General features: G+C 43.0%; 1 protein-coding gene across 5 annotated transcripts in view; it reads left to right on the top strand.

Annotated features, from left to right (window-relative positions):
* Positions 1 to 20,091, top strand: part of MTMR3 (myotubularin related protein 3) — an 84,593-nt gene that overhangs the window by 50,019 nt on the left and 14,483 nt on the right. For all 5 annotated transcript variants that reach the window (XM_082491691.1, XM_082491690.1, XM_082491689.1 and 2 more), the window contains exons 8-15: positions 755 to 921; positions 4,714 to 4,810; positions 6,373 to 6,486; positions 12,907 to 13,112; positions 13,335 to 13,466; positions 15,563 to 15,674; positions 16,796 to 16,991; positions 18,607 to 18,792. In XM_082491691.1, coding sequence (XP_082347817.1) covers positions 755 to 921; positions 4,714 to 4,810; positions 6,373 to 6,486; positions 12,907 to 13,112; positions 13,335 to 13,466; positions 15,563 to 15,674; positions 16,796 to 16,991; positions 18,607 to 18,792 — 1,210 coding nt within the window. The remainder of the gene's footprint in view (positions 1 to 754; positions 922 to 4,713; positions 4,811 to 6,372; positions 6,487 to 12,906; positions 13,113 to 13,334; positions 13,467 to 15,562; positions 15,675 to 16,795; positions 16,992 to 18,606; positions 18,793 to 20,091) is intronic.

The following is a 20,091-nucleotide window of genomic DNA, read 5'->3' as shown; positions in this document are numbered from 1 at the left end:
TCCTCTTCGAAAGGACAAGCTGATGTAACTTGAATATACTGTTTTGAAGAGTAGTCTCTCCAGCGCAGGGAATATTCTCACTAGTTGTTGATGTTAGTCTGTAATGTTAGGCAAAGCACAGTTTCAAAAACATTGTTTGTGCTTCCCACCAAGGCCAGGAAAGGGAATCCTGGCTTATGAGATAGGGGAATGATGGAAGGTTTCAGATGCTGGAGTTTGTCCTCATTATTCTCAAATTAAGCATATCAATGAAAGGGCTGTTTCTCCTGTGTCTGATAAAAAATGTGTTCTTGTTTAGGGGAGTATGATGCGTAGATTATAATGTATGTGATGGTTTGGGGAGTTTCCGTCTGAGACCACCAGTCAGCGAGGCACTGTAATGCGCTCCCGTCCTGGATTGTGGGAAAGTTGCAGACTGAACTCAGTGATAACGTCCTTGGGTTTAGAGTAAACACGTGCATAACTGTCGCATTCGTGACTAGCAGGGCATGCCGCTGCTTTATTCACGTTCACAGAACGTTGCTTTCCTGCTTACGGTTTATTCTGACGTCCTAAGTGTGTGTTTCTTTACTAATACCCAAAGGTTTCATTTTTATTATCCATTCAAATGTATGTAAAAGCAGAACTCAGTTATCGGTAAGATGTTTGTTCTCACTTTTAGCGTTCACGGATGTTTTCATAGTCAGCCTGTCGGATCTTATAGTCTGGCACCTTTTGCTGAAAATTCATAGAGAAATGTTTGTTTCTGGGACAGGTGTCAGTTTTCTACTTTTGAGCAGTGTCAAGATTGGCTCAAGCGACTGAACAATGCCATCCGCCCTCCTTCCAAGATAGAAGACCTTTTCTCGTTTGCCTACCACGCTTGGTGTATGGAGGTGTATGCTAGTGAAAAGGAACAGCACGGGGATTTGTGTCGGCCAGGTATGTGGAACCACTTTGGGGACAGTCACAAAGGTTTTGACTAGAAACTGCCTGTTCGCTGTCATCCGGAACTTACAAAGAAAGGCTTAAACAAATTCAGCCTGCGCTGTTGTAAATTGAACCTGGAAAATTCCAGGATGGATTTTTTTTCTGTACGTAAGTTCTTGCACTCCTTCACTGGCTGGTGAATACACTGTATGGGGGCGTTATATAGGTATAGTATACCTTCACGTACAGCGAGGTGTCCTGTAATGTCTTGCATGTCTGTCGCACAGTCTTAGTTTTGTTCTGCCTGAACAAAGGAGAGAGTAGCTCTTATCAATGCTTATCGATATCTAAAGGGCGGGTGGCAAGAGGATGGGGCCAGACTCTTTTCAGTGGTGCCCAGCGCCAGGACAAGGGGCAATGGCACAAACTGGAACACGGGAAATTCCATCTCAACATAAGGAAAAACTTCTTTGCTGTGAGGGCGGCAGAGCACTGGCACAGGCTGCCCAGAGAGGCGGTGGAGTCTCCTTCCCTGGAGAGATTCCAAACCCGCCTGGACGCGTTCCTGTCCAACCTGCTCTGGGTGACACCCTGCTCTGGAAGAGGGGTGGACTGGATGAGCTCCCAAGGTCCCTTCCTACCCTAACTATTCTATGATTCCCACCGTAGCTACTTTGGGATCAATATGCAAAGCCGTATGTGAATATCCTGAGGAAATTATTGTGGAGGATTTGATTTAGTCACTCGTGTATAATACTAATAACGTTTTCTTCACTGTGGCAGCAACTTTCAATCTAAAACGTTTTGTGTTGATTGTGCCCGCATTTTTTTGTAATTGCTTAGACCAGTGGTCTTCAATGTGGATGTTGAGGAGCAGGAGGTGAAGGAGAAGGAAGTCCCTGAGCTGCTCCTGAGGTTCATTCACAGCTGCAAGACAGTGACCTATTTTAGTGAAATATCATCCTTGCTGGAAAGTTTTAGAAGCCCACAAGTAAATAAAAGCTAAAAATTGGGATGCTGGTGATTATAGAACTTGTTTGAATATAAGGAAATCTGAGTTCCGGGCCCTCTCCCATCTCAGGCTCTCTTCTCTCACAATTCGCATATCTGAGAAAAGTGTCCCAATTATCGGGCTGAGGAATGTTCCTGTGATTCTGTTCTTATTACTTATGGTTAGCAGTTACTGAAAATAGGCAAAAAAAATCCTCAGAGCAGAGTTTTAGACTCGGGTCTTTTCCCTCTTAACCAAATTCAGAAACTGAAAGACAGCGGACATGTTGATGTCTTGCTAGGTCTCCTTGTAGTCCTTTTCTCTCCCTCACTGAAACAGATGGGCTTCAACCACGCACTAACTTGATATACTAAATGGCTTCAAAATCTATCTAAGTATCAACTTCTGGGGAAAAAAAATGTAAGTTGTTATCTATGTATGTAATGGGAGAATTGAAACGTGATCAGCTTTTATAGTTGGAAGGCACAAGTCCACAAAAAATACAGCTTGCTTTTTCTCTGATTTTGAGAGTTGATTGGGATGCTTCGAAAATATCCATCTGGGCTTAAAATGCCTCATAAAATACCGGAATTTCAGGAGGAGTGGTCAAAACGTTAAGAGTAGGATTTCATTTCTCAGAGGACAATCTAGGCTTTCATGACGTGCACAGTGGCTGAAAAGTTAAGAGGGAGAACCCAAACAGAATATTTCATTTTTGTGTAGTTTTGTGTGTTTCTTTTAAAAACCTCTGGCAGTATGCAGCGTGGATGATTGGGACTATTTCCAGTATTCTCATTTGCTATCCAGAAAAATCCTTTAAGAAGTATCACAAGTTTTAATGGCCAAAAGCAGCTGATAGTGAAGCCCATCCTCAGTGCTGCAAAAGCATGCTGGTTTTCTTTTAAAAAAAAAAAAAAAAAAAAAGTCACTCGGAAGGAAGAACCTGACGGAGGTGGTTGTCTGGCTGGAATATATTGTCCCAGTTTCACCTCTGCACTTGACAAAGGATCAAAGGGTTCCTCACAGAGCTGCCATCTCTGCGGAGCCGTCCAGCTTTTGTGAGCTAGGGACGGAGTCGGCCCATCCGTGTGAGTAGCTGGCGAGAGGAGAATAAAATTCAAGTTCATGCAGAGCGTGCGGGCGAAGCGGGAAATGGTTGGCAGGCTCCAGTCTCACTGGGAAGGTGGAGCAGAACCGCGGTGCCCCTGTGGTGCTGAGATCAGCCTTCTGCAGAAAATTCGCAACGCAGGAGGCAGAACTACTTCTTTTTTTGTGGTACTGTTGTACCGGTGACATGAAGTAAAGGGGAGTGAGTGATGAAGGTCAGTCAGGTCCATAGTTTTTACCACTCTGTGTTTTGAAGAGTGGGTATTTTCCATTTGCACACGGTGACGTTCTCACGTTTTACCATTCAGGAAGCATAAGAAAAATAATCTCATTAGATTTCCCTTATGCAGATTTTTTGCACGTTGTCCACATTGTAAAGCGTGTCTGGATTTGCACAGTGCCGTGTTTGGTGTATGGTCTGACCTGTAGGAATGAATTAACATAGTAGCTTTTCTTTCACAGTTAATTAAGTCTTGTAGTTAGGCTGCTATCTTCATTCTTAATTTACCCATTTCTCTGCATTTATCTCTGATTGTTCCGTAACACCACGTAAAAATAAAGTTTCAGGCATGTACATTTTCATCTTTGAGATAAATATGTATCTACATATATCTCAGGTATTTAAAGACTTTAAGGGTTTTCTGAAATATATAATGGGAAGATGTAATACTTAAACTATTACTTTTTCAACAGATTTTTTTTTTTTCCCCTGTTGGGTGGTGCTGTGCCTCATGATTTAATGATACAGTAATTGAGAGAGACAAGCAATGGACAGACTTTCAGAATCATTTTATCTAGTGTTGCTCATGCGTTCGTTAAATTTATTACATTTCTTAGCTCTGTGAACCTGGAAATTTTCTACGTTATTCTTTCCTACGTGTTGCTTGTGTACCTTCTAATTCTCTAGGCTTTGTATCTATCAGAATAATTACTCTTTATAGCATTGGATGTTTTTCAATTGTATTTTGATACTTTTAAAAAAGTGTTTAGGAAATAGACGGCGCTCATTGCAGTTCCTTTAATGTATTAATCCAGGAATTTGCGAGGATCTTGTGACCGATACTTGTGTCAAACAATCATTTCTGCACTTTATCTTCATATCTCCACATGACTCATGGAGAAATAATGTCCAATTTACAGATGGAAAACTGAGATGCAGGTTAAATTACAGGGCTGGCCTGCAGTCACGCAGGAAACCTGGGGCTGAAATTGCGCTCTAAATGGCGATTGCCCAAGTTCCTGACCACATTCCATATCTTACCCCTTCACCTATCAGTCAGACCAGAGCTTCGCATTCTTCTCATTGATATGAAATTCTTCTGAACTTCAGAAAAGAAAAACTACTAGTGTTTTCCCACTCTGACGGATCGAAATTGCTTTGGCTGATGTGCTCGGTTCCGGTCTGCAGCGTTATTGTTTCTTATATGAATGTAGAGAAGCCGGTCATTTCAGAGCAAACGTCCTTCGTGGACTTTGGCGTTTCTGGAGAGTTGACCAGGGAGAGCCTTCAGCACGAGCTGTGGGTCTCCTGGTACGGATTTTCAAAATAAGGCTGTGAAACGTAGATGGTATTTTTGGAGCGTTCCTTTGCCTTTTCAGTTTTTAATAAGTATGAGTGCAGTGGTGGTTTTCTCTAGCTCTTTTGAAAGGTAGGAATCTTGCTTCTTATTTCGCATTTATTTTCTCTCTCTGCTTTTGATACCCAGGAGAACACGTAACTTCAAGGTTTAAAAATGAAGTGGAGCGGATGGGTTTTGATATGAACAATGCCTGGAGGATTTCCAACATCAATGAGAAGTACAAGTAAGTTATGTGGGCTGCTGATTCACAGCCAAATGGCATCTCAAAACACCAGTTTTGTTGTAACAGATTACTGAAACTTTTTCCAAATTCTACAGTTCCTAATAAGGGACAATTAGAATGATGATTTTTTTTTGTCATTTTATAGAAAAAAATATGCTTTTAAAGTACTATTTAATATTTTATGAGCTGTTACAATTTTTGTAGGCTTAGAAATAGCAGATTTTGATGTGCTTGCTGGAGGACTTCTTGGAGAATAAGCCTTCTAATGGAAGGAAGGAGGAAGTCTTAAGTGGCCAAAGAGTGGAGTTGGATTGCATTTTTTAAAAACATTTTTTATTGTGTCTTATTCTCTAACTTATGACAAAGACTTAAAAAAAAAAAAAAAAAAGTTGGTTTGGAAGTCTGAAGCTTGCAGATCCTGAAAATAAGAGAAAACACTTTCTGTGGTCCTGAAAGCATAGCCAAATGTCCTCTTCGCTAGCTGCTGGAGCAGAGAAAGGTGTTGCTCCGTTCACGGCTGGGAGGACAGATTGTACTGCCTGATCCCTAATCCAATTCGGAGCAAAACCAGCAGTAATGCTTTGTGATAAAACAGATTTCATTGCTCTGTCTGCAGGATAACGACTTGCAGCTGGTAGTTGATGTCACTGCAAGAAGAGTATCTGTCTTGGTCTCTAAAAATCTAGGGAAGAAAAAATAGCTATTGTGTACATATTTAATACTAAAGAAAAAGGGGAACACCCCCCCCCCCACCTTTATCCATCGTATGGCAGCAGAGTGACACAAACTACTCCTTTCCTTCCTGTGGCCAGCACTTGAGAAAAGAGCATTTTTTCAGGATGATTGATAGATTTTTCTGAATAGAACGGCCTTAGACACGTGCTCAGGTCTGTCCTTCTTGTGCAGCAAATGCGTCTCTGTAAGGGGATGGACTGGGGATGAAGTGATTTCTGATTCAGCAACATATTGTGCTCACTCCTGGCTGCTTGCACTGTTCTCGTTGGCAATCCGTGACGTTATTAGTCAAATAGTGGAGTAGGAGGTGCATCTAGTAGAAGAAAGTCCCGGTTAGCCAGTCAAACACAAGCCAGTACGCTCAGATTCCTGCCTTTGGCGAGGGTTGATTAGCCAATGTACTTTTTCATACTTAGACAAGTTTCCTGTCTTGAATGCAGTAGCCCAGAGTGCTTCTGCTTCTGTGTTTTGTGACCCACAAATCCAGTGGTTAATTCTTTGGCACGGAGAGATGGGGAATTTCTTTGCTGTGGTCCATTTTATTTCAGCAGCTGGAGTTAAAAATCGCCTACGTGCGAATTTCCCGAGAGAGCACCAGCTTGAATCTTCTAATTCTGAAATGCATTTATGCACCTCGATGTTTACAGTGCTTTTTGTGTATATGGACGAGGAGTTTATTAACGTACAATGAAAGAGGAATTAACAAAATGGCAGTTTGCTGAGATGAACAGCTGTCGGGTTGCTTATTTTGCTTATTTTGCTGTCTGGGACGCATGTAACTGTGCTGTATTGCTTCCATTCAACCCTTTGCACCACTTTTCTCGCAGGCTCTGCGGTAGTTACCCCCAGGAAATCATCGTTCCCGCCTGGATCACAGATAAAGAGCTAGAGAGCGTGGCAAGCTTTCGGTCCTGGAAGCGTATCCCTGCTGTTGTGTACAGGTGAGGCTCTCGCGGGTGGAACAGCTTTCACCAGGCTGTAAATGGGGTATTCTACCAAATAAAAGCTGAATCTCGGCTTGAATGAAAGGTGTTCAGGCCCCTCTGGGCCCCGGATGTCCCCTCGCTGCACCTGACAGAGGTCCAGCTTGCATCTCGCTGTATTTTTGCCTGTATAACATGGTGTGGAGGGATGTTGCATGAAGGCTCAGGACCTGCCAGGGTAGAGTTGGAGAAGTGGGAAGGGGCAGGAGAACCTGGCGTGGTCCCCTGGGGGCTGCCTGGAGGAGTGGTGCTGAGCTGACCCAGCCGGCCCTCCGCCTGCCGTCAGGTCCTGCTGCTCTGCTCCAGGAGGATCCCAGAAGCGGTGCAGAGAACGGGACCTCGGAACAAAACACAGACTGCCCTAAGGGTTTAGATATCAAAGGAGGATGACAGGGACCCCTCGCGTGGGAAAACGTTCAGACCTGTATTTAATAGACAGCAAAGTATGACCTGTTCAGACCTGATAGCGTGGCCTCTTTGTCTCTACATTTGCTGCTTATACGTGCATTCTTTTATACCTATTCGCAACTCCGAGAGTGTGCGCGACAGCTCTTGTCGAGCCATAAATGAGGTATGGCAGGCTTGCTCCACATTCACTCTGAGTGGGAATAACGGTCTGTGTCTTTTAATTCCAAACACATAATGCGGGAGCGCTCGGCATTTGCATTTCCTGCAAGTCATTCCTAGGGCGGTCACCTCCATTAAGATTGATTTTATTTTTTTTATACGAAAATGAAAAAAAGTAAGATGAAGACATCGACGGAGCTGAAGAAATGATAAATGGCATCTCTGGCTTAGCTACTCCTTTGGTTTTTCTCTCATTCTCATCTGGCTGATACTCAGACTGCAGTATAAACAGGGACGAATCCCAAAATTATTTAAGGGAAATTACAAAAGAATGTACGTGTTAGCCCTGTCTACATATTTTAGATAGTTTTAATCAGACAGTCTCTTCCTTAGATTGAGTCCAGCAATTCTTCATAACAAAATTGCTTTTCTGAGATACTGCTTTTTGGCAGCTTCTTTAGTAAGAAACACATTTCAGCATCTGTTTGGTTTGTGGTTGGTTTTTTGGTTGGTTTTTTTTTTTTTTTTTTCAAATATTCTGGAACCTGTCACCTTAACCACTTTTCTGGTGTAGTTATCCTCCCATAAATATTTAAAATCTCTTTAAAAAATCAGATGACAAAGGGATTAAAAAGATAATGAATACTGATAATTCCATGAAGTCTGCCCAGCCACCCATTCCTTTTAAACAGCCAGAAAGGAAAAGCCATTCTCCGAGTGACGTGCTAAACTCGGAGACCAGTAAAGCTGCCAAATTCGCACGGCCGGGGTCGGAGGAGCAAGTGTACAAGAGTTAAGAGACATTATTTATCTCGCTTAAGAGTTCTTGTTCTATGAAAGGGGAACAAATTAGCTTGTGGCAGCAGACCGTTATCTTTAAATCCTCCTGTCTTTTCTCCTTTTTCTTCCAGATAATAAAGGGGTGAGCAAAGGCTCTTTCTGAACATTAAGGAATTGCTCCATCCTCTGTTCAGCTCTGGGCAGGGGGGAAATGCTTTCCAGCATAGGCTGGTTTTTTTGGTTTGGTTTTTTTTTTTTTTTTTACAGCTTCAGGTACTTAGTCTTATGGTAGTACATATAAGTATGTATATTATATATGTGTGTAAAAGAGAATAGTGTAATTTATACATGGTTTTGCGTTCAACCTTGAGCACTGTTTCAGCTGCTTTGTGCCTTTTATGCCATTGCCACGTAATTGGGGGACACCTCACCTGCGAGCGCTTTTAGCAGAGGGAAGCATCCCTCCAGCTTTCACCACTGCGCAGCAGAAGGAAATCACGTTCTTTGCCTTCTCGGGTACAGGGTGCGTTCTTGGGGTTTACGGGAGAGTGATTTAAATGTTCAAAAGACCTCATAGACGGAAATTGTTTAGTCCCTGCCATTCCATTTTCTGCAGTTCTGATGAAAGTACGTGTTAAATTACCGCATAGTTTTTCATTTGTAATCTTAAAATCAGTGGGAGAAAAGTTTTTCTCTTTTTTGATTTCTTTTTTTTTTCCTTATCTTGACATTTAGTAATAGGTTTTTCAAGACATCCCGGTCATCATTCTGTGGAACTCGCATCAGCTGGTGGTTGATGATCTGTATGATTGGAAATCCATGTATAGTTTTCTCTCTATATGTGTTACCGTAACAATAGCTTTTTTTTTTTTTTTTCTTACTTTTGGAGGAGTAAGGGACAAAAGCTCATTCAGCATTTTTTTATCTGTTGAAAATGATTTGGGGACTATTGATTTCATTATTGATCACATTTTTACAAATCACCTCTTTTTGCTTTACCGGGGAGGGGGGAAACTAATAATGATTTATTTTTTTTTTAAATGCCTCCAATAACTTGTCTCAGACACTTTTCTGAACACTGTGACAGAGAGAGAGCGCAGAGACGCGGACACTTGGCAACAAACCCCCTCATTGTCTGTTCTCGTGAAGCAGACGAGAGCTGTGACAGTACGCGCAGGCTGAAAAGCTGAGCGGGCTGAATTCAGAGGCGAGCTTCAAAAACACTCGGCTGAGGTTGGGCTGCCAGGAGCGTGGCTTCTGTGTGACGAGCAGGTTGCTAGAAAAATCCCGTCCCCGGCTTCTGCGGTTTTTCCTCTCCGTTCCCAATTTTTGAAAATCTCGGCACGTATTTATGTAGATAAATCAGCCCTGTACCGGGGGTTTTGTTGCTTAGCTGTTTTGGTCCCAGAAAAATCAATGTTGGGGAGAAGCCTGTTTGGATTTTGTGGAGAGACGATAAAGAGGACTTTGTACGTGATATAAACAGCGTCCTGAACTCGTGAGAAGCTGCTCGGCAATGTTGAAGGTGTCTTTTTCTCTCGCCCGCTGCGGGAGGTGATTACCCATGCAGGCGGCATTTCTGCCAGCACGGGAAGCCGAAGCAAACAGACAATTGCCGTGTACCGCACTTGCTGAATTATATTTGTGAATTGCAGCAAGGGTTTGGTTTTTTTTGTTGTTTTTTTTTTTTTTTCAGTTGCAAGTACAAGCAGTTAAGTAGAGCTACGGCGGGATCTATTCCAACCTTCATTAGTCCTCTCTGTCTCTGTAGTTCCAAGGACCTGGTGGATTTATTGTTGTACTCAAAAAGCTGCTCGAACTCAAGGAAGATTAAGCCTGTGCAGAGGCGTACCGTACATCGTACGGTTATACAACGCTTTAGAAAAGGCCTTACAGTTATCTAATGGTGATTTACTGTTTGGTTTCTGTAGGGAGGCTGCGTGTTGCTTTGTCTCTAGAGGGTTAGGAAATGTGCAGCGGAGGGTTTGCTTTAATTTTTTGTCATCTCTTTTTTTGGTTGCTGAAGGTCTGAGTGACACCATCTTACCCCCGGCTCTATCTCTGGGGACCTCGGAATCACACTTAAGCTATTTGCTAGTTTGTGTTCCCGTGGCCAGTCCGGTTGGAATGAGTGTGATTCCTCAGACCTCCGACATTACCGTAAATAGAATTGTTTGCTGATTTCTGCTGGTACATCTGAACGTTGCATATTTGTGCAGGCTCGGGAGGGTTAGGGCTTCACAGCTATCAAAAAACCTCAAGTTATGACCTAATGATTCTTTATTATTTGTGGTATAAATAGGAGGCAAGAACCCGGAGATGAAAATATAACTGTTTATGAACCTCTGAAAACGATTCCGCAGGCAGGTAGTAATGAAATCTGGGAGAACATATGGAAAAATAAATGAGCGTATCTAAGTGTTCAAAATAGATTTCTTACATGTATAATGATGTTTTATTTTCTTTTGTTATTTGTGCAAGCGTACCGAGGAGCTAGGTGCCCTTTCAGTGACTGGCATGTATGTTGTGCTGAACTAATTTGATACCAATAGAGCTGTTTCTGGAAGGCTATTCATTCCAGCAGAAACACGTTTTCCCTTGCACGCAGTCGGCTGGCAACCTGGTGGAAATGCCGCGGCATTCAGATCGCCTTTTCGTTGCTTCGGTTAATGCAGCGCGTCGGTCGCTTCTTCGCAGAGAAGGAATTTTATATGAAACAATTACAAACCAGCTATGAAAAATAGCCGTATCACAACCTATTTTATAATTTTAAGTTTTTGCAACGAGGAGTCTTCACCCGCTCTAAGTGTTGCTTTTGAATGAGCGTCCCGGAGGCAGGCACTGCCGCCTACCGCTGTGCCCCGCGGGGACTGCAGCGCTGGGGCTGCTCGGCACCTGACAGGCGCTTGACAGCTCTGACAACAAATTATAAACCGGCTTGTCACACCTCCATAAACATTTATGAGAGTGGTGAGAGGGGAAAAAAAAAAAAAAGTTAACATTTACAGGTTTGGGTGGGTTCTCTTCCTGTTCGGGGCTAAGTCGCAACCCTCAGCATTGCGTGCAGTTGCCATATTAGAGGGAATTAAACAACTCTTGGTTGACGTGAGATGGCCAGCTCGTTTGCAGGAAGGCTCTAAAATCCTTTGCTGCATTGTAACGTATAGGACCTGTGCATACTTTATAAATATGGGGTTCTGGTGGGATCCGGAGCAAGAACGGCGATGCCCGAAGGCACCTTTGCTTAAAGGGACGTGTGTCTGCCGGCTGCTGAAATGGAGAAGAACAGGCGTAGTGGTGGGCTATTTCGGAAGGGCCATGGGGCAGGGAGTGGATATTTCTAGGTGTCCCATCCCTCAGCGTCATTGACTGGCCGCGGGGCTTGAGAGAAGTTGTGTCTCTTCTCCGCCTTGGCTGCTCCACCTGCAGCTCTTCCTTCCGCCGGCTGGGCTGCCCTCCCGGCCGGGAGGGCGCTGCTGGCCAAGGTCAAGGAGAATGTCATTAATGCCACATGTAAACACTTCAGGGAATGAGGAATCACATTTCCGTTGGCAGCAGTGGGATGTGCCGGCATGGAGGCAGTAAGTGAAATTACAGGGATAACGTGTTTCAATACGCCTTTTTTATAACAGATTACAGGGGGGAGTTTTTAAATCTTTTTCAGAGGATGTTTGCGGCGGTTGGATACGTTTTAATTATTTCAAATCTATTCTTTATGCGTAATACAAGAAGCTAGGTCAAATTTAAGAAAATAACTACTAACTCTTCAGACATTTTTAAAAAAATCTGTTTTTTTTAAAATTTATTTTCTTTTTAATGCCACTCCCCGGAAGAGGAAAGCTGCATTCAAGTTAGGTCATTCTTCAGTTATCTCCCTGACGTATTTTTTTTATTGATAGGCTCATTTCTGTACTCCATTTGCCAGTCCTCTGAAGTTTTATCAGTATATGGAGTGCTTGCAATTTATATCACATTTTAGAAGACAAATATTCTGTTAATAAATAGTATTTATTTTTCAGTATTCCTTAGGTGTCTGTAGCACAATTTACTTGCTTGGGGAGCACCACACTGGTGCCTTCCACATAAGAGCTGCTGTTGCTCTTCATCCGCCCCTTGGTACCCTTCTGCTAGATCCGGTCGGTGTTTGAGAGGCAGCAGATGAAACGCTACCCAAAGGGCGTCGGGAAGAGGGGTGGAGAAGACCCACGCGTTGAGGAGAAGCAGCTGAAAAGGGTTTGGCAGAGCCACCGCTTTCCAACAGATGCTAATACCAAACTTCAGAATGAGTAAAAGGGCAGATATTTAAGCATCCTGAGATGCGAAAGGCTCTTTTCCTTTTAGCTGAAAACGATACCTACAATACAGTAGCTTCTAGATGGGGTTCTGCAGCATGGAAGGGCCACCTCCAGTGAGTCCCGGGTGATGCCTAGAAAGGGATGCCATCGGCGTACGAGAGTAAGGTATTGGGTTACCATTAGATGTCGTCCGACAGAAGGCGTGCCAAATTCTGCCAGTATTTCCTCCCAAAGTTGTAATGCTCTTCAGAATTAATTAGTGTGGTACGTTGTGATTTTAAAAATCACATCAAAAAATGAACCTGTGATTTTACTCCTGTCTTCTAGCTTTAACATTTGCATGAGTTAAATTGAACTTTCCCATTTATTCTGATGTTACAGCAGTAGACCTGACTATCCAGCAGGTGTTGAATACCTCTTTAATGCCTCATCTGCTGTTCCAAAATGTTCACTGGCCAACAGGCAAGGATATTGAGCAAGAAAAGGCTTTGTTTTCTTTTACTGACCTCGGCTTTGACTTTTACCTTTCAGTGACTGTGTGGTCACAGTCAGCATTTTGAGGGGAAGCCCGTGGAATACGTCGCCACTGAATCACAGGTTGAGGATAGCTGCTGAATGATAGACAGATCCCCGACAGGAATTAAACTACTGGAGTAAACCATTTAATTCTTCATGGTTTTCATCCTGATTCTTCCAAGTTACGCGCCACTGTTCTTTCTATTCTTTTCTTTTTCAGGCACCAGAGCAATGGAGCGGTTATTTCCCGCTGTGGGCAACCCGAGGTCAGTTGGTGGGGGTGGAGGAATGCAGATGATGAACACCTTGTCCAGTCTGTAGCCAAAGCCTGTGCCTCAGATTCAAGGTCCAACAGTAACAAATTAATGAATGGAAATTGTTCCAGAGATTTCTCCAATGGAGGGGACCTCTCTGATGTGGAATTTGGTAAGTTTGTCGCTGTTCCTTTCCTGTAAAGGGCAGAGCTTTATGTAAAAGCTTTATCTCTTATATCTACTGTAACAGATTCAATCCTCTGTATTTAATCAGGTGTTCTCCAATTTCTGGATGCGCAACGCGCATGCATTGTGGGGCTTGAGCAAATCACTGTTGTAAACAATGTCAGAAGCATCCTTTCCATTATTCATCCTTGTGTATCCTCTTCCCCAGATTCCTCAATCTCGAATGCTTCAGGAGCAGAGAGTTTGGCAATCCAGCCTCAGAAGCTTTTGATCTTAGACGCACGATCTTACGCAGCAGCGGTGGCCAACAGAGCCAAAGGTGGAGGCTGTGAGTGCCCAGGTAAGCGGTGGTTCTTCTCGGTTTTCTATTAAGTTAATCAAAGGGATTTGCTCAAATATAATTATGCTGATACACTTCAGTACTGCATATTTAACAGACCGCGTGGATGCAAGCGCTATTCATCTATACGAAAGTTCTGGATCATTGCAGCTATCACACAGCTCTTCAAAAGGACAGGTTTAGCTGTTAATTAAGTCTGTTTCTTAGAGCATAAAACCAGCTGGTAACAGCATTCAGCAAATGCTGAACTGTGTGGAATATGCTGATTACCTTTCCCCTGCTGAGTCAAATATGTAAACCAGAGGGAGACAAAGGTGTCCTGTCTGCTAATGTCTAATAAAAACCTAACAAACTTGTAAAAATCCACTAGCCGTAGAGGATAATAATATTCTAGAATGGTTGTGCAGAATACAACTTTTCAGCAGTTTTTCTAAAGCTGAAACATTTTTCCGCATTTATATCATAACCCAAAGCAACTGAAATCCGGATTCATCATGCGTTTGTAACACATTTGCGATTATCACTTTCTGTGTTCTTTGGCACTTGTAAATTGTTGGTGTTATAAACAAGATATTATTTTATGGCCAGTACTGGATGTGAATGCAGCCTGTTAAAATTCCATGGGTGGAGAATCTAGAAAAAAATACTGGACAGAAAAACTACAGATAAGATAACAAAAGCTATTTTGTCCGTATACTCTTGTTTTGGTCTTTGCTGCAGTAGCTGCACTTTAATATGTAGTCACCAGTAAGAAAAGATGAATTTTCCAGTTACGACCTCAAAAGTACTAAATAACTCATCATCAGAATATAAAATTTCAAACCCGAAAAGCAGAGTATACAAGAAGTTTAATTTTCTTCCTATATATTGGTTCTTGAATTCTTTGTAGAAGATTTCCAAACAGCTTGTCACCTTCGATAAATTTGACCTGCGTTAAGTGCTTCCTTTTTGCTGCTAAGTTTCCTCCAGGTATTGCCAAGTTTGCTTTGCTCTCTCTGTATAAAAAATTCAGTGATGTTATGCTTTATTTTATTTATAACGTAATTCAGTAAAAAGACCAAATTGTCTGTTACTGTCAGTCGCTTCTGACTGTAGTTTCATAGTCGCTCACTAACAGGGAGTTCTGGTTTGGGCCAGAATTTGTTGGGCTGTTACCACTTAAGGAATCAAATGATTTTGATTTGATTGCTCTTGATTTCGATTTGATCATGCTCTTGGAAGAGACTATTGCATTTTCTTGTGCAGGCGCTCATTATCCCATATTCTGAATCCTGAGTAGTGCTTTTTTCTCTTGTAGAAAAGGTTATTTTAGCTATCGTATCATCATTTTTTGTGCAAACGGAAGCGTCAGGACAGAAGAAAGCTAAATCCAGGAAAGACGATCGAATTAGTATTTTTCTGCATCACCTTGGGCGCTCCCTCTGACTAGGGGACTCTGTCCGTACGGATCCTGCCTCCCCAGTAGCGCAGAGCTGCCCGAGCACATCCCATAGCAACATCTGACGGCAGGCTCAGGAATTCCGTCTGTCTGCTGTTTTCCTGAGCTTGGAGTTATTTCTCACGGGTGTGATGCTTGTTCCTCATAATGGGGAAAAAAAAAACCCTCAGAATAAAGCAGTGAATGAAGTAATGCTTCAGCCTTATTGAGTGGTTAGGAAAAGGACTATATAACTGCTATAAAAATATACGTTAGTTTACCAAATTTAAGAACATCCATAAGTTATCGGTTAAATATTGCTTATGCTTCGCAGTCTCTTATGATGTTTCTCAGTCTTTTTCAAAACATTTTATAAGCTCAAGCGCAGTGATGTTACTATTCCCATAGGTTTGTATCTGCTTTTTGTAACGTGAAGTGAAACGTTGAAAATAAATACGCAGACACTTTGCTAACTCTTTCCTGTTTTGCTGTGCTGTGTTGTAATGTCCGGAATCCCTACCGAACTCCAAGCACTGACTTCTCCTTACAGAGTATTCGTAAACAGATTATTTCATCTGCCCACAGCAGCAGGGGTTCGTTTTCATGAAAAAGCTTCTTTTAGAAATTAAACTTAGCGTAGTTTTTTGTTTCTTCCTTCTCTCTTGATATTTCCCTACAGAATATTATCCAAACTGTGAAGTGGTGTTCATGGGGATGGCAAACATTCATTCTATCCGGAAGAGCTTTCAGTCGCTGCGTTTGCTCTGCACACAAATGCCAGATCCAGGAAAGTAAGTGGATGTTTGGTGGGTTTTGCCTTTGTTTACACGTTTCTGCAACTGTGTTCTTCTGCTGATGAGTAAACTGAAATTCAGTGGTTTTTTTTCCCTTGGTGAGTTTTTTCCATCGGTGACTTTCCTGTGTAATAACTCTACGCTTTATTTTTTTTGTTTTTATGGAATTTGAGCTAAAGGAAGTCATTGGTTTATTATCATTGAAGCGAACCTGGAAAATGAAATCTGGGATTATAGTGTAGCCTTGAGTATTGATACTGGAATGTTACTACTTCCAGGTGGGCTTCTGAGTGCCAGCACTTTGGCTTACCTGCTGTTCCTGGATCTTTAATCTTTACAGCTTGGCTCTCCTTCAGAAAATTCTAGTGGTGTTCCGTGCGCTTCACGCATTTATCATGTCCTTTCAGGAGACACATTTCATAGCCCTCCAGTGCTGTGGGATAACTAGCTTCCAATGGCCCATCGTCTCAGGAGCTTCTGAGGTTGGGTTTTCTCTAGGTCACTGTAGTTGCACCGGTCCTGTTTCCCCTGTTTGGCATTTGCTGCTAAGAGTCTTCCATGGTTTCAAAGTAGATCCAGAATGGTCACCCGTACTGAACTGGATGTGTAGATTTTCATAGGGTAGAGAGTCATAAGATGCCTACAGCATGCCTTGTCAAGTCTGGGAATCGGGTTCTACCCTTTCATGGAAGCACAGAGTTGTCAGGAGCATACAGCAGCATCCAAAGATGTGCCAGTGATACTGGGAGCGCTGGGGAACTGAATGTGCAGCTCAGAGGACGGGAGACAGTGGAGGCTGCTGAAAGCTGTGATTACCCCCCAGCGTGTACGTTGTCCGTTGCTGGTGGCATCTTATGCTCTTGTCTGAGCAAATGTTATTTAAGCTTCTTGCAATCTTACGCAGCAAAGCACATACCAGAGACTGGCTGTTCCTCAGGTGTCACGCATAGCTTTGTTCCTTATAAATCTGGGAAAGCGTTAATGAGAAGTAAATGAAAAATATTCAAGAATGACATTCACAGCTTATTAAAATAGGAGTTTTGCTTTGATAAATTCAAAGAGCCAAACCTGAAAGCATTTTAAAAGAGCAAAAACTGTCTTCCTTTGTTTTCCTCTAGTTGGTTATCAGCTCTGGAAAGTACCAAATGGCTGCAGCACTTATCCGTGCTTCTGAAATCTGCGCTACTCGTCGTTCATGCCGTGGACCGAGACCAGCGACCAGTCTTGGTGCACTGCTCGGACGGCTGGGACCGAACCCCCCAGATCGTGGCGCTGGCCAAACTGCTGCTAGATCCGTATTACAGGACCACAGAGGTTTGTAAACCGCCTGTTAGCGCATGAGGTAGTTAATGAGCGTGGGTCCTTTTTTGAGGAAGTCGGCATATAAATGGTTTTGGTTTTTTCCACTAGCAAAAGCAGGAGTTTACCAATGGTGGTCTGCAGATGCAGTTACATATATGTGTAAATATAGTCTGTAATTCAAGAGCAGATTATATTTTTCCCCTTTGCTGTAGCTGCACAGTCGTGGTCGGCTCTTCCCCATGTTTAGCTTAGCAATATCTAGTACCAAGTGCTACGTAATGCAGTTTCCATTACACCACTGCAGTTTCTCAGCCAACTATTGATACAAAGCCTTTTATATCTCTTTGATAGGTTTCCCAACTGCGTGTTTTTCCAGTTTCACATTTTCGTTGTCTTCTGTCACTTAGTTACATTTCTTTTGGTTTTTCAGCCTGAATTTCTGCCCCCCCCCCCCCCCCCATCACTTTTCAGCATTGTGTGATACGCGATGGCTGGATTCCATCTGCCAGCCCACACGCAAGATGCTTTTGTTGTCTAGAACAGAAGCGTGTGTCTCAACGCCATGCTCTAAACTGCTGCTGAAAGGACACAGGAGGACCAGGAGTTTAAACTGTAGCAATGTCTTTTGCGTGAAATTGTGGAAACTTCCTCAGAGCCTTTTTCACAGGGGTTCTAAAAGTTGGCATCCCTCAGGTCCTTGGCGCAGAACCTCCTCCTGGTCCCTCCTAAGAGTGCTGGCATTCCTGATCACAGTGCAGAGTTCTGTACACACCCTTTGCCTTCCTTCATGTCACCACCCGCATCAAAGGAAACCGAAAACTCTACCTGTCTGTGCAAGGATTAGAAATGTTTAGGAAAATGAGGCTTCAGCGTTGTCACGTTTCAAGCTTTTCAGCTATCGGCTATTATTTTTGCTCTAATTACGGCCACTGACTTCATAAGCATGCTCTACAATTTTTCTTGCCACTGAGAATCAAAACCTTCCTAACCTGTGATGGGTTTCAGGGGCTGTAAGATGAGGAGTCGCGTTCAGGTGCTCAGCCAAGCGCTGTTTTGAAACGTTCTTTGCCCTTTTTGTTTGCATGAGAAATCATGCAATTCAACCTTTAATCAGCCTCGTGACTGTGCCACATTTGGTACGCGCACAGGCAATCACTCTCTCTGAGCATGGATGTCCCGTCCAGCATTAATTTTCTTACATTTTCTGACGGACAGATCTGCCCATGATTGATTTTCAAGGGAGAGCTTTAAAATTTCCTCTCCTGTCCACACGTTGGTTACCACGATCCAGAGGGTTTTGACCAAGATGAAGTTCCTACTTGCCCCTGCCTGGCCAAGATAGGTCTCATATCATGGTCTCCCCCGCCAGTCACCGAGGACTTTACCTGCCTTATTCCCTTTGCTGTAGGCTTGGGAATTCATATCTGTCCTAGTTTCATTGTGCAACATTTCGGAACACAGAGGCATTGGGTAAAGCTGTAAAGATAAGCAATGAGGGCAGTGCTGAAGGGAAACGGGGAGTGAGTGAGGACACAGCAATAAGGCGATTCCCAGGAGTCTCAGACCGTCTTAGAAAACCGAACCAAAGGAAAATAGGAACTTCTCATCTGTACTTTTATTTCCGCAGGGTTTCCAGGTGCTAGTGGAGACGGAGTGGCTGGATTTTGGCCACAAGTTTGCAGATCGCTGTGGCCATGGTGAGAATTCGGATGACCTAAATGAGCGCTGCCCAGTGTTTTTACAGTGGCTGGACTGCGTCCATCAGCTCCAGAGGCAGTTCCCTTGCTCTTTCGAGTTTAACGAAGCATTCCTTGTGAGTTGTGGCTTGAGAGATTGCTGTTTTATAGACTGCTGCTAAACCAGTACCCAGTACTAACATACTGTAGTGCCCCAAGGGTTTCTGATTTTCCCATTTATCTGTGATACGCTGCTCCCTGATAAAGGAAACAGGAAAACTGCCCAGATGCAGGAGACAAAAGCACTTGTATACTTCATGGGCCCTGCGGTCTGTTCACTCTTCAAACAGAAGCAGGACCTTTGAGGACTTCTTTTAGACTTTTAAAGAAATAAATACATGATACAAATGTAATAGTCTCACCTAAGAGGTGCTGAAATAACTCCGGTATAACAACACAGCATGAAAAACTCATAGTTATGGCACTATAAACTTCCCCCTACTTTGATCTTGTTTTGAGTTGAAGACGCCTCCTCTAAACCCGACCTCCCCCTTAACTTTCCATTCATTTTTTCTGTTTCATTCCTGAAAAGATGGGGGATGTATGAGCTGTGTTTATTTTCTTTCGAAGCGGACAGCTCTCCTATTTGAAATTTGCCTCGGATGGTCAAAATCAGTTCTCGAGGCCGGAAAACCGGTCTCTGGGAAAGGGGCAGTCAGTGACTGCGGGACTAGGAATCTGAAGAATAAACGTTTTCATGAAGTGTCTGATCCACTAAGAGATTTAAAGCGCATTCCTCTGATTGCGCCTGACTTGAGTTACCACTTGCCAGCTCAGCCATGTAACTGAGTATCTGTGCAGTCCTAGCTTAGCTCGGTTGTGAAATGAGATACCGAGGGTTATAACTGGCTCCACAGCACACTGCGAATCTACAGGAGCTGTGGGTGAACACACCCTTACGTTCTGGCCGTTTTAGAGTAAACCCTTTATTTCATTAGATTATTGAAGTACTTGTCTTCATTTAACGTCTGAATAATCCCATGGAAGTCATTTATACGCTTAAAGTTAAGTTCATATTAAGCTCTTTTGTCAGACTGGGACCACAGCATGAAGTGAATAACGATCAGGGTGTGTGTGCTGTGTGCTTTTATACCAACGTACAGAAATTAACATTTTTTTCCCCACCATTCTTTGCCTTTCTGTGCTGCATTAACGTTTTGTATCGGGTATCCCGATTCTCCTCTTTGCCTGTCCTACAGGGCTATGAGTTTGAATCAGCAAGACTTTTATACTTGATTATGAACGAATATTTTGTCTTTATATTTAATGATTTTAAAAGATTCTGCTATGCTTGAGTTCTTTTGCAGTTAGTTTATAAGGAGGCGCGCAAAAAACGCTCGGTGTGTTTGTGTATCAGTCTGCAAGAAGGGGGTGTA

This window comes from Vanellus vanellus (genome assembly GCF_965231255.1).
Source record: "Vanellus vanellus genome assembly, chromosome: 16".
In the NCBI taxonomy this organism is placed as follows: domain Eukaryota; kingdom Metazoa; phylum Chordata; class Aves; order Charadriiformes; family Charadriidae; genus Vanellus; species Vanellus vanellus.
The sequence above is the reverse complement of the archived record's forward strand: the minus strand, read 5'-3'. Positions and strand labels throughout refer to the sequence as shown.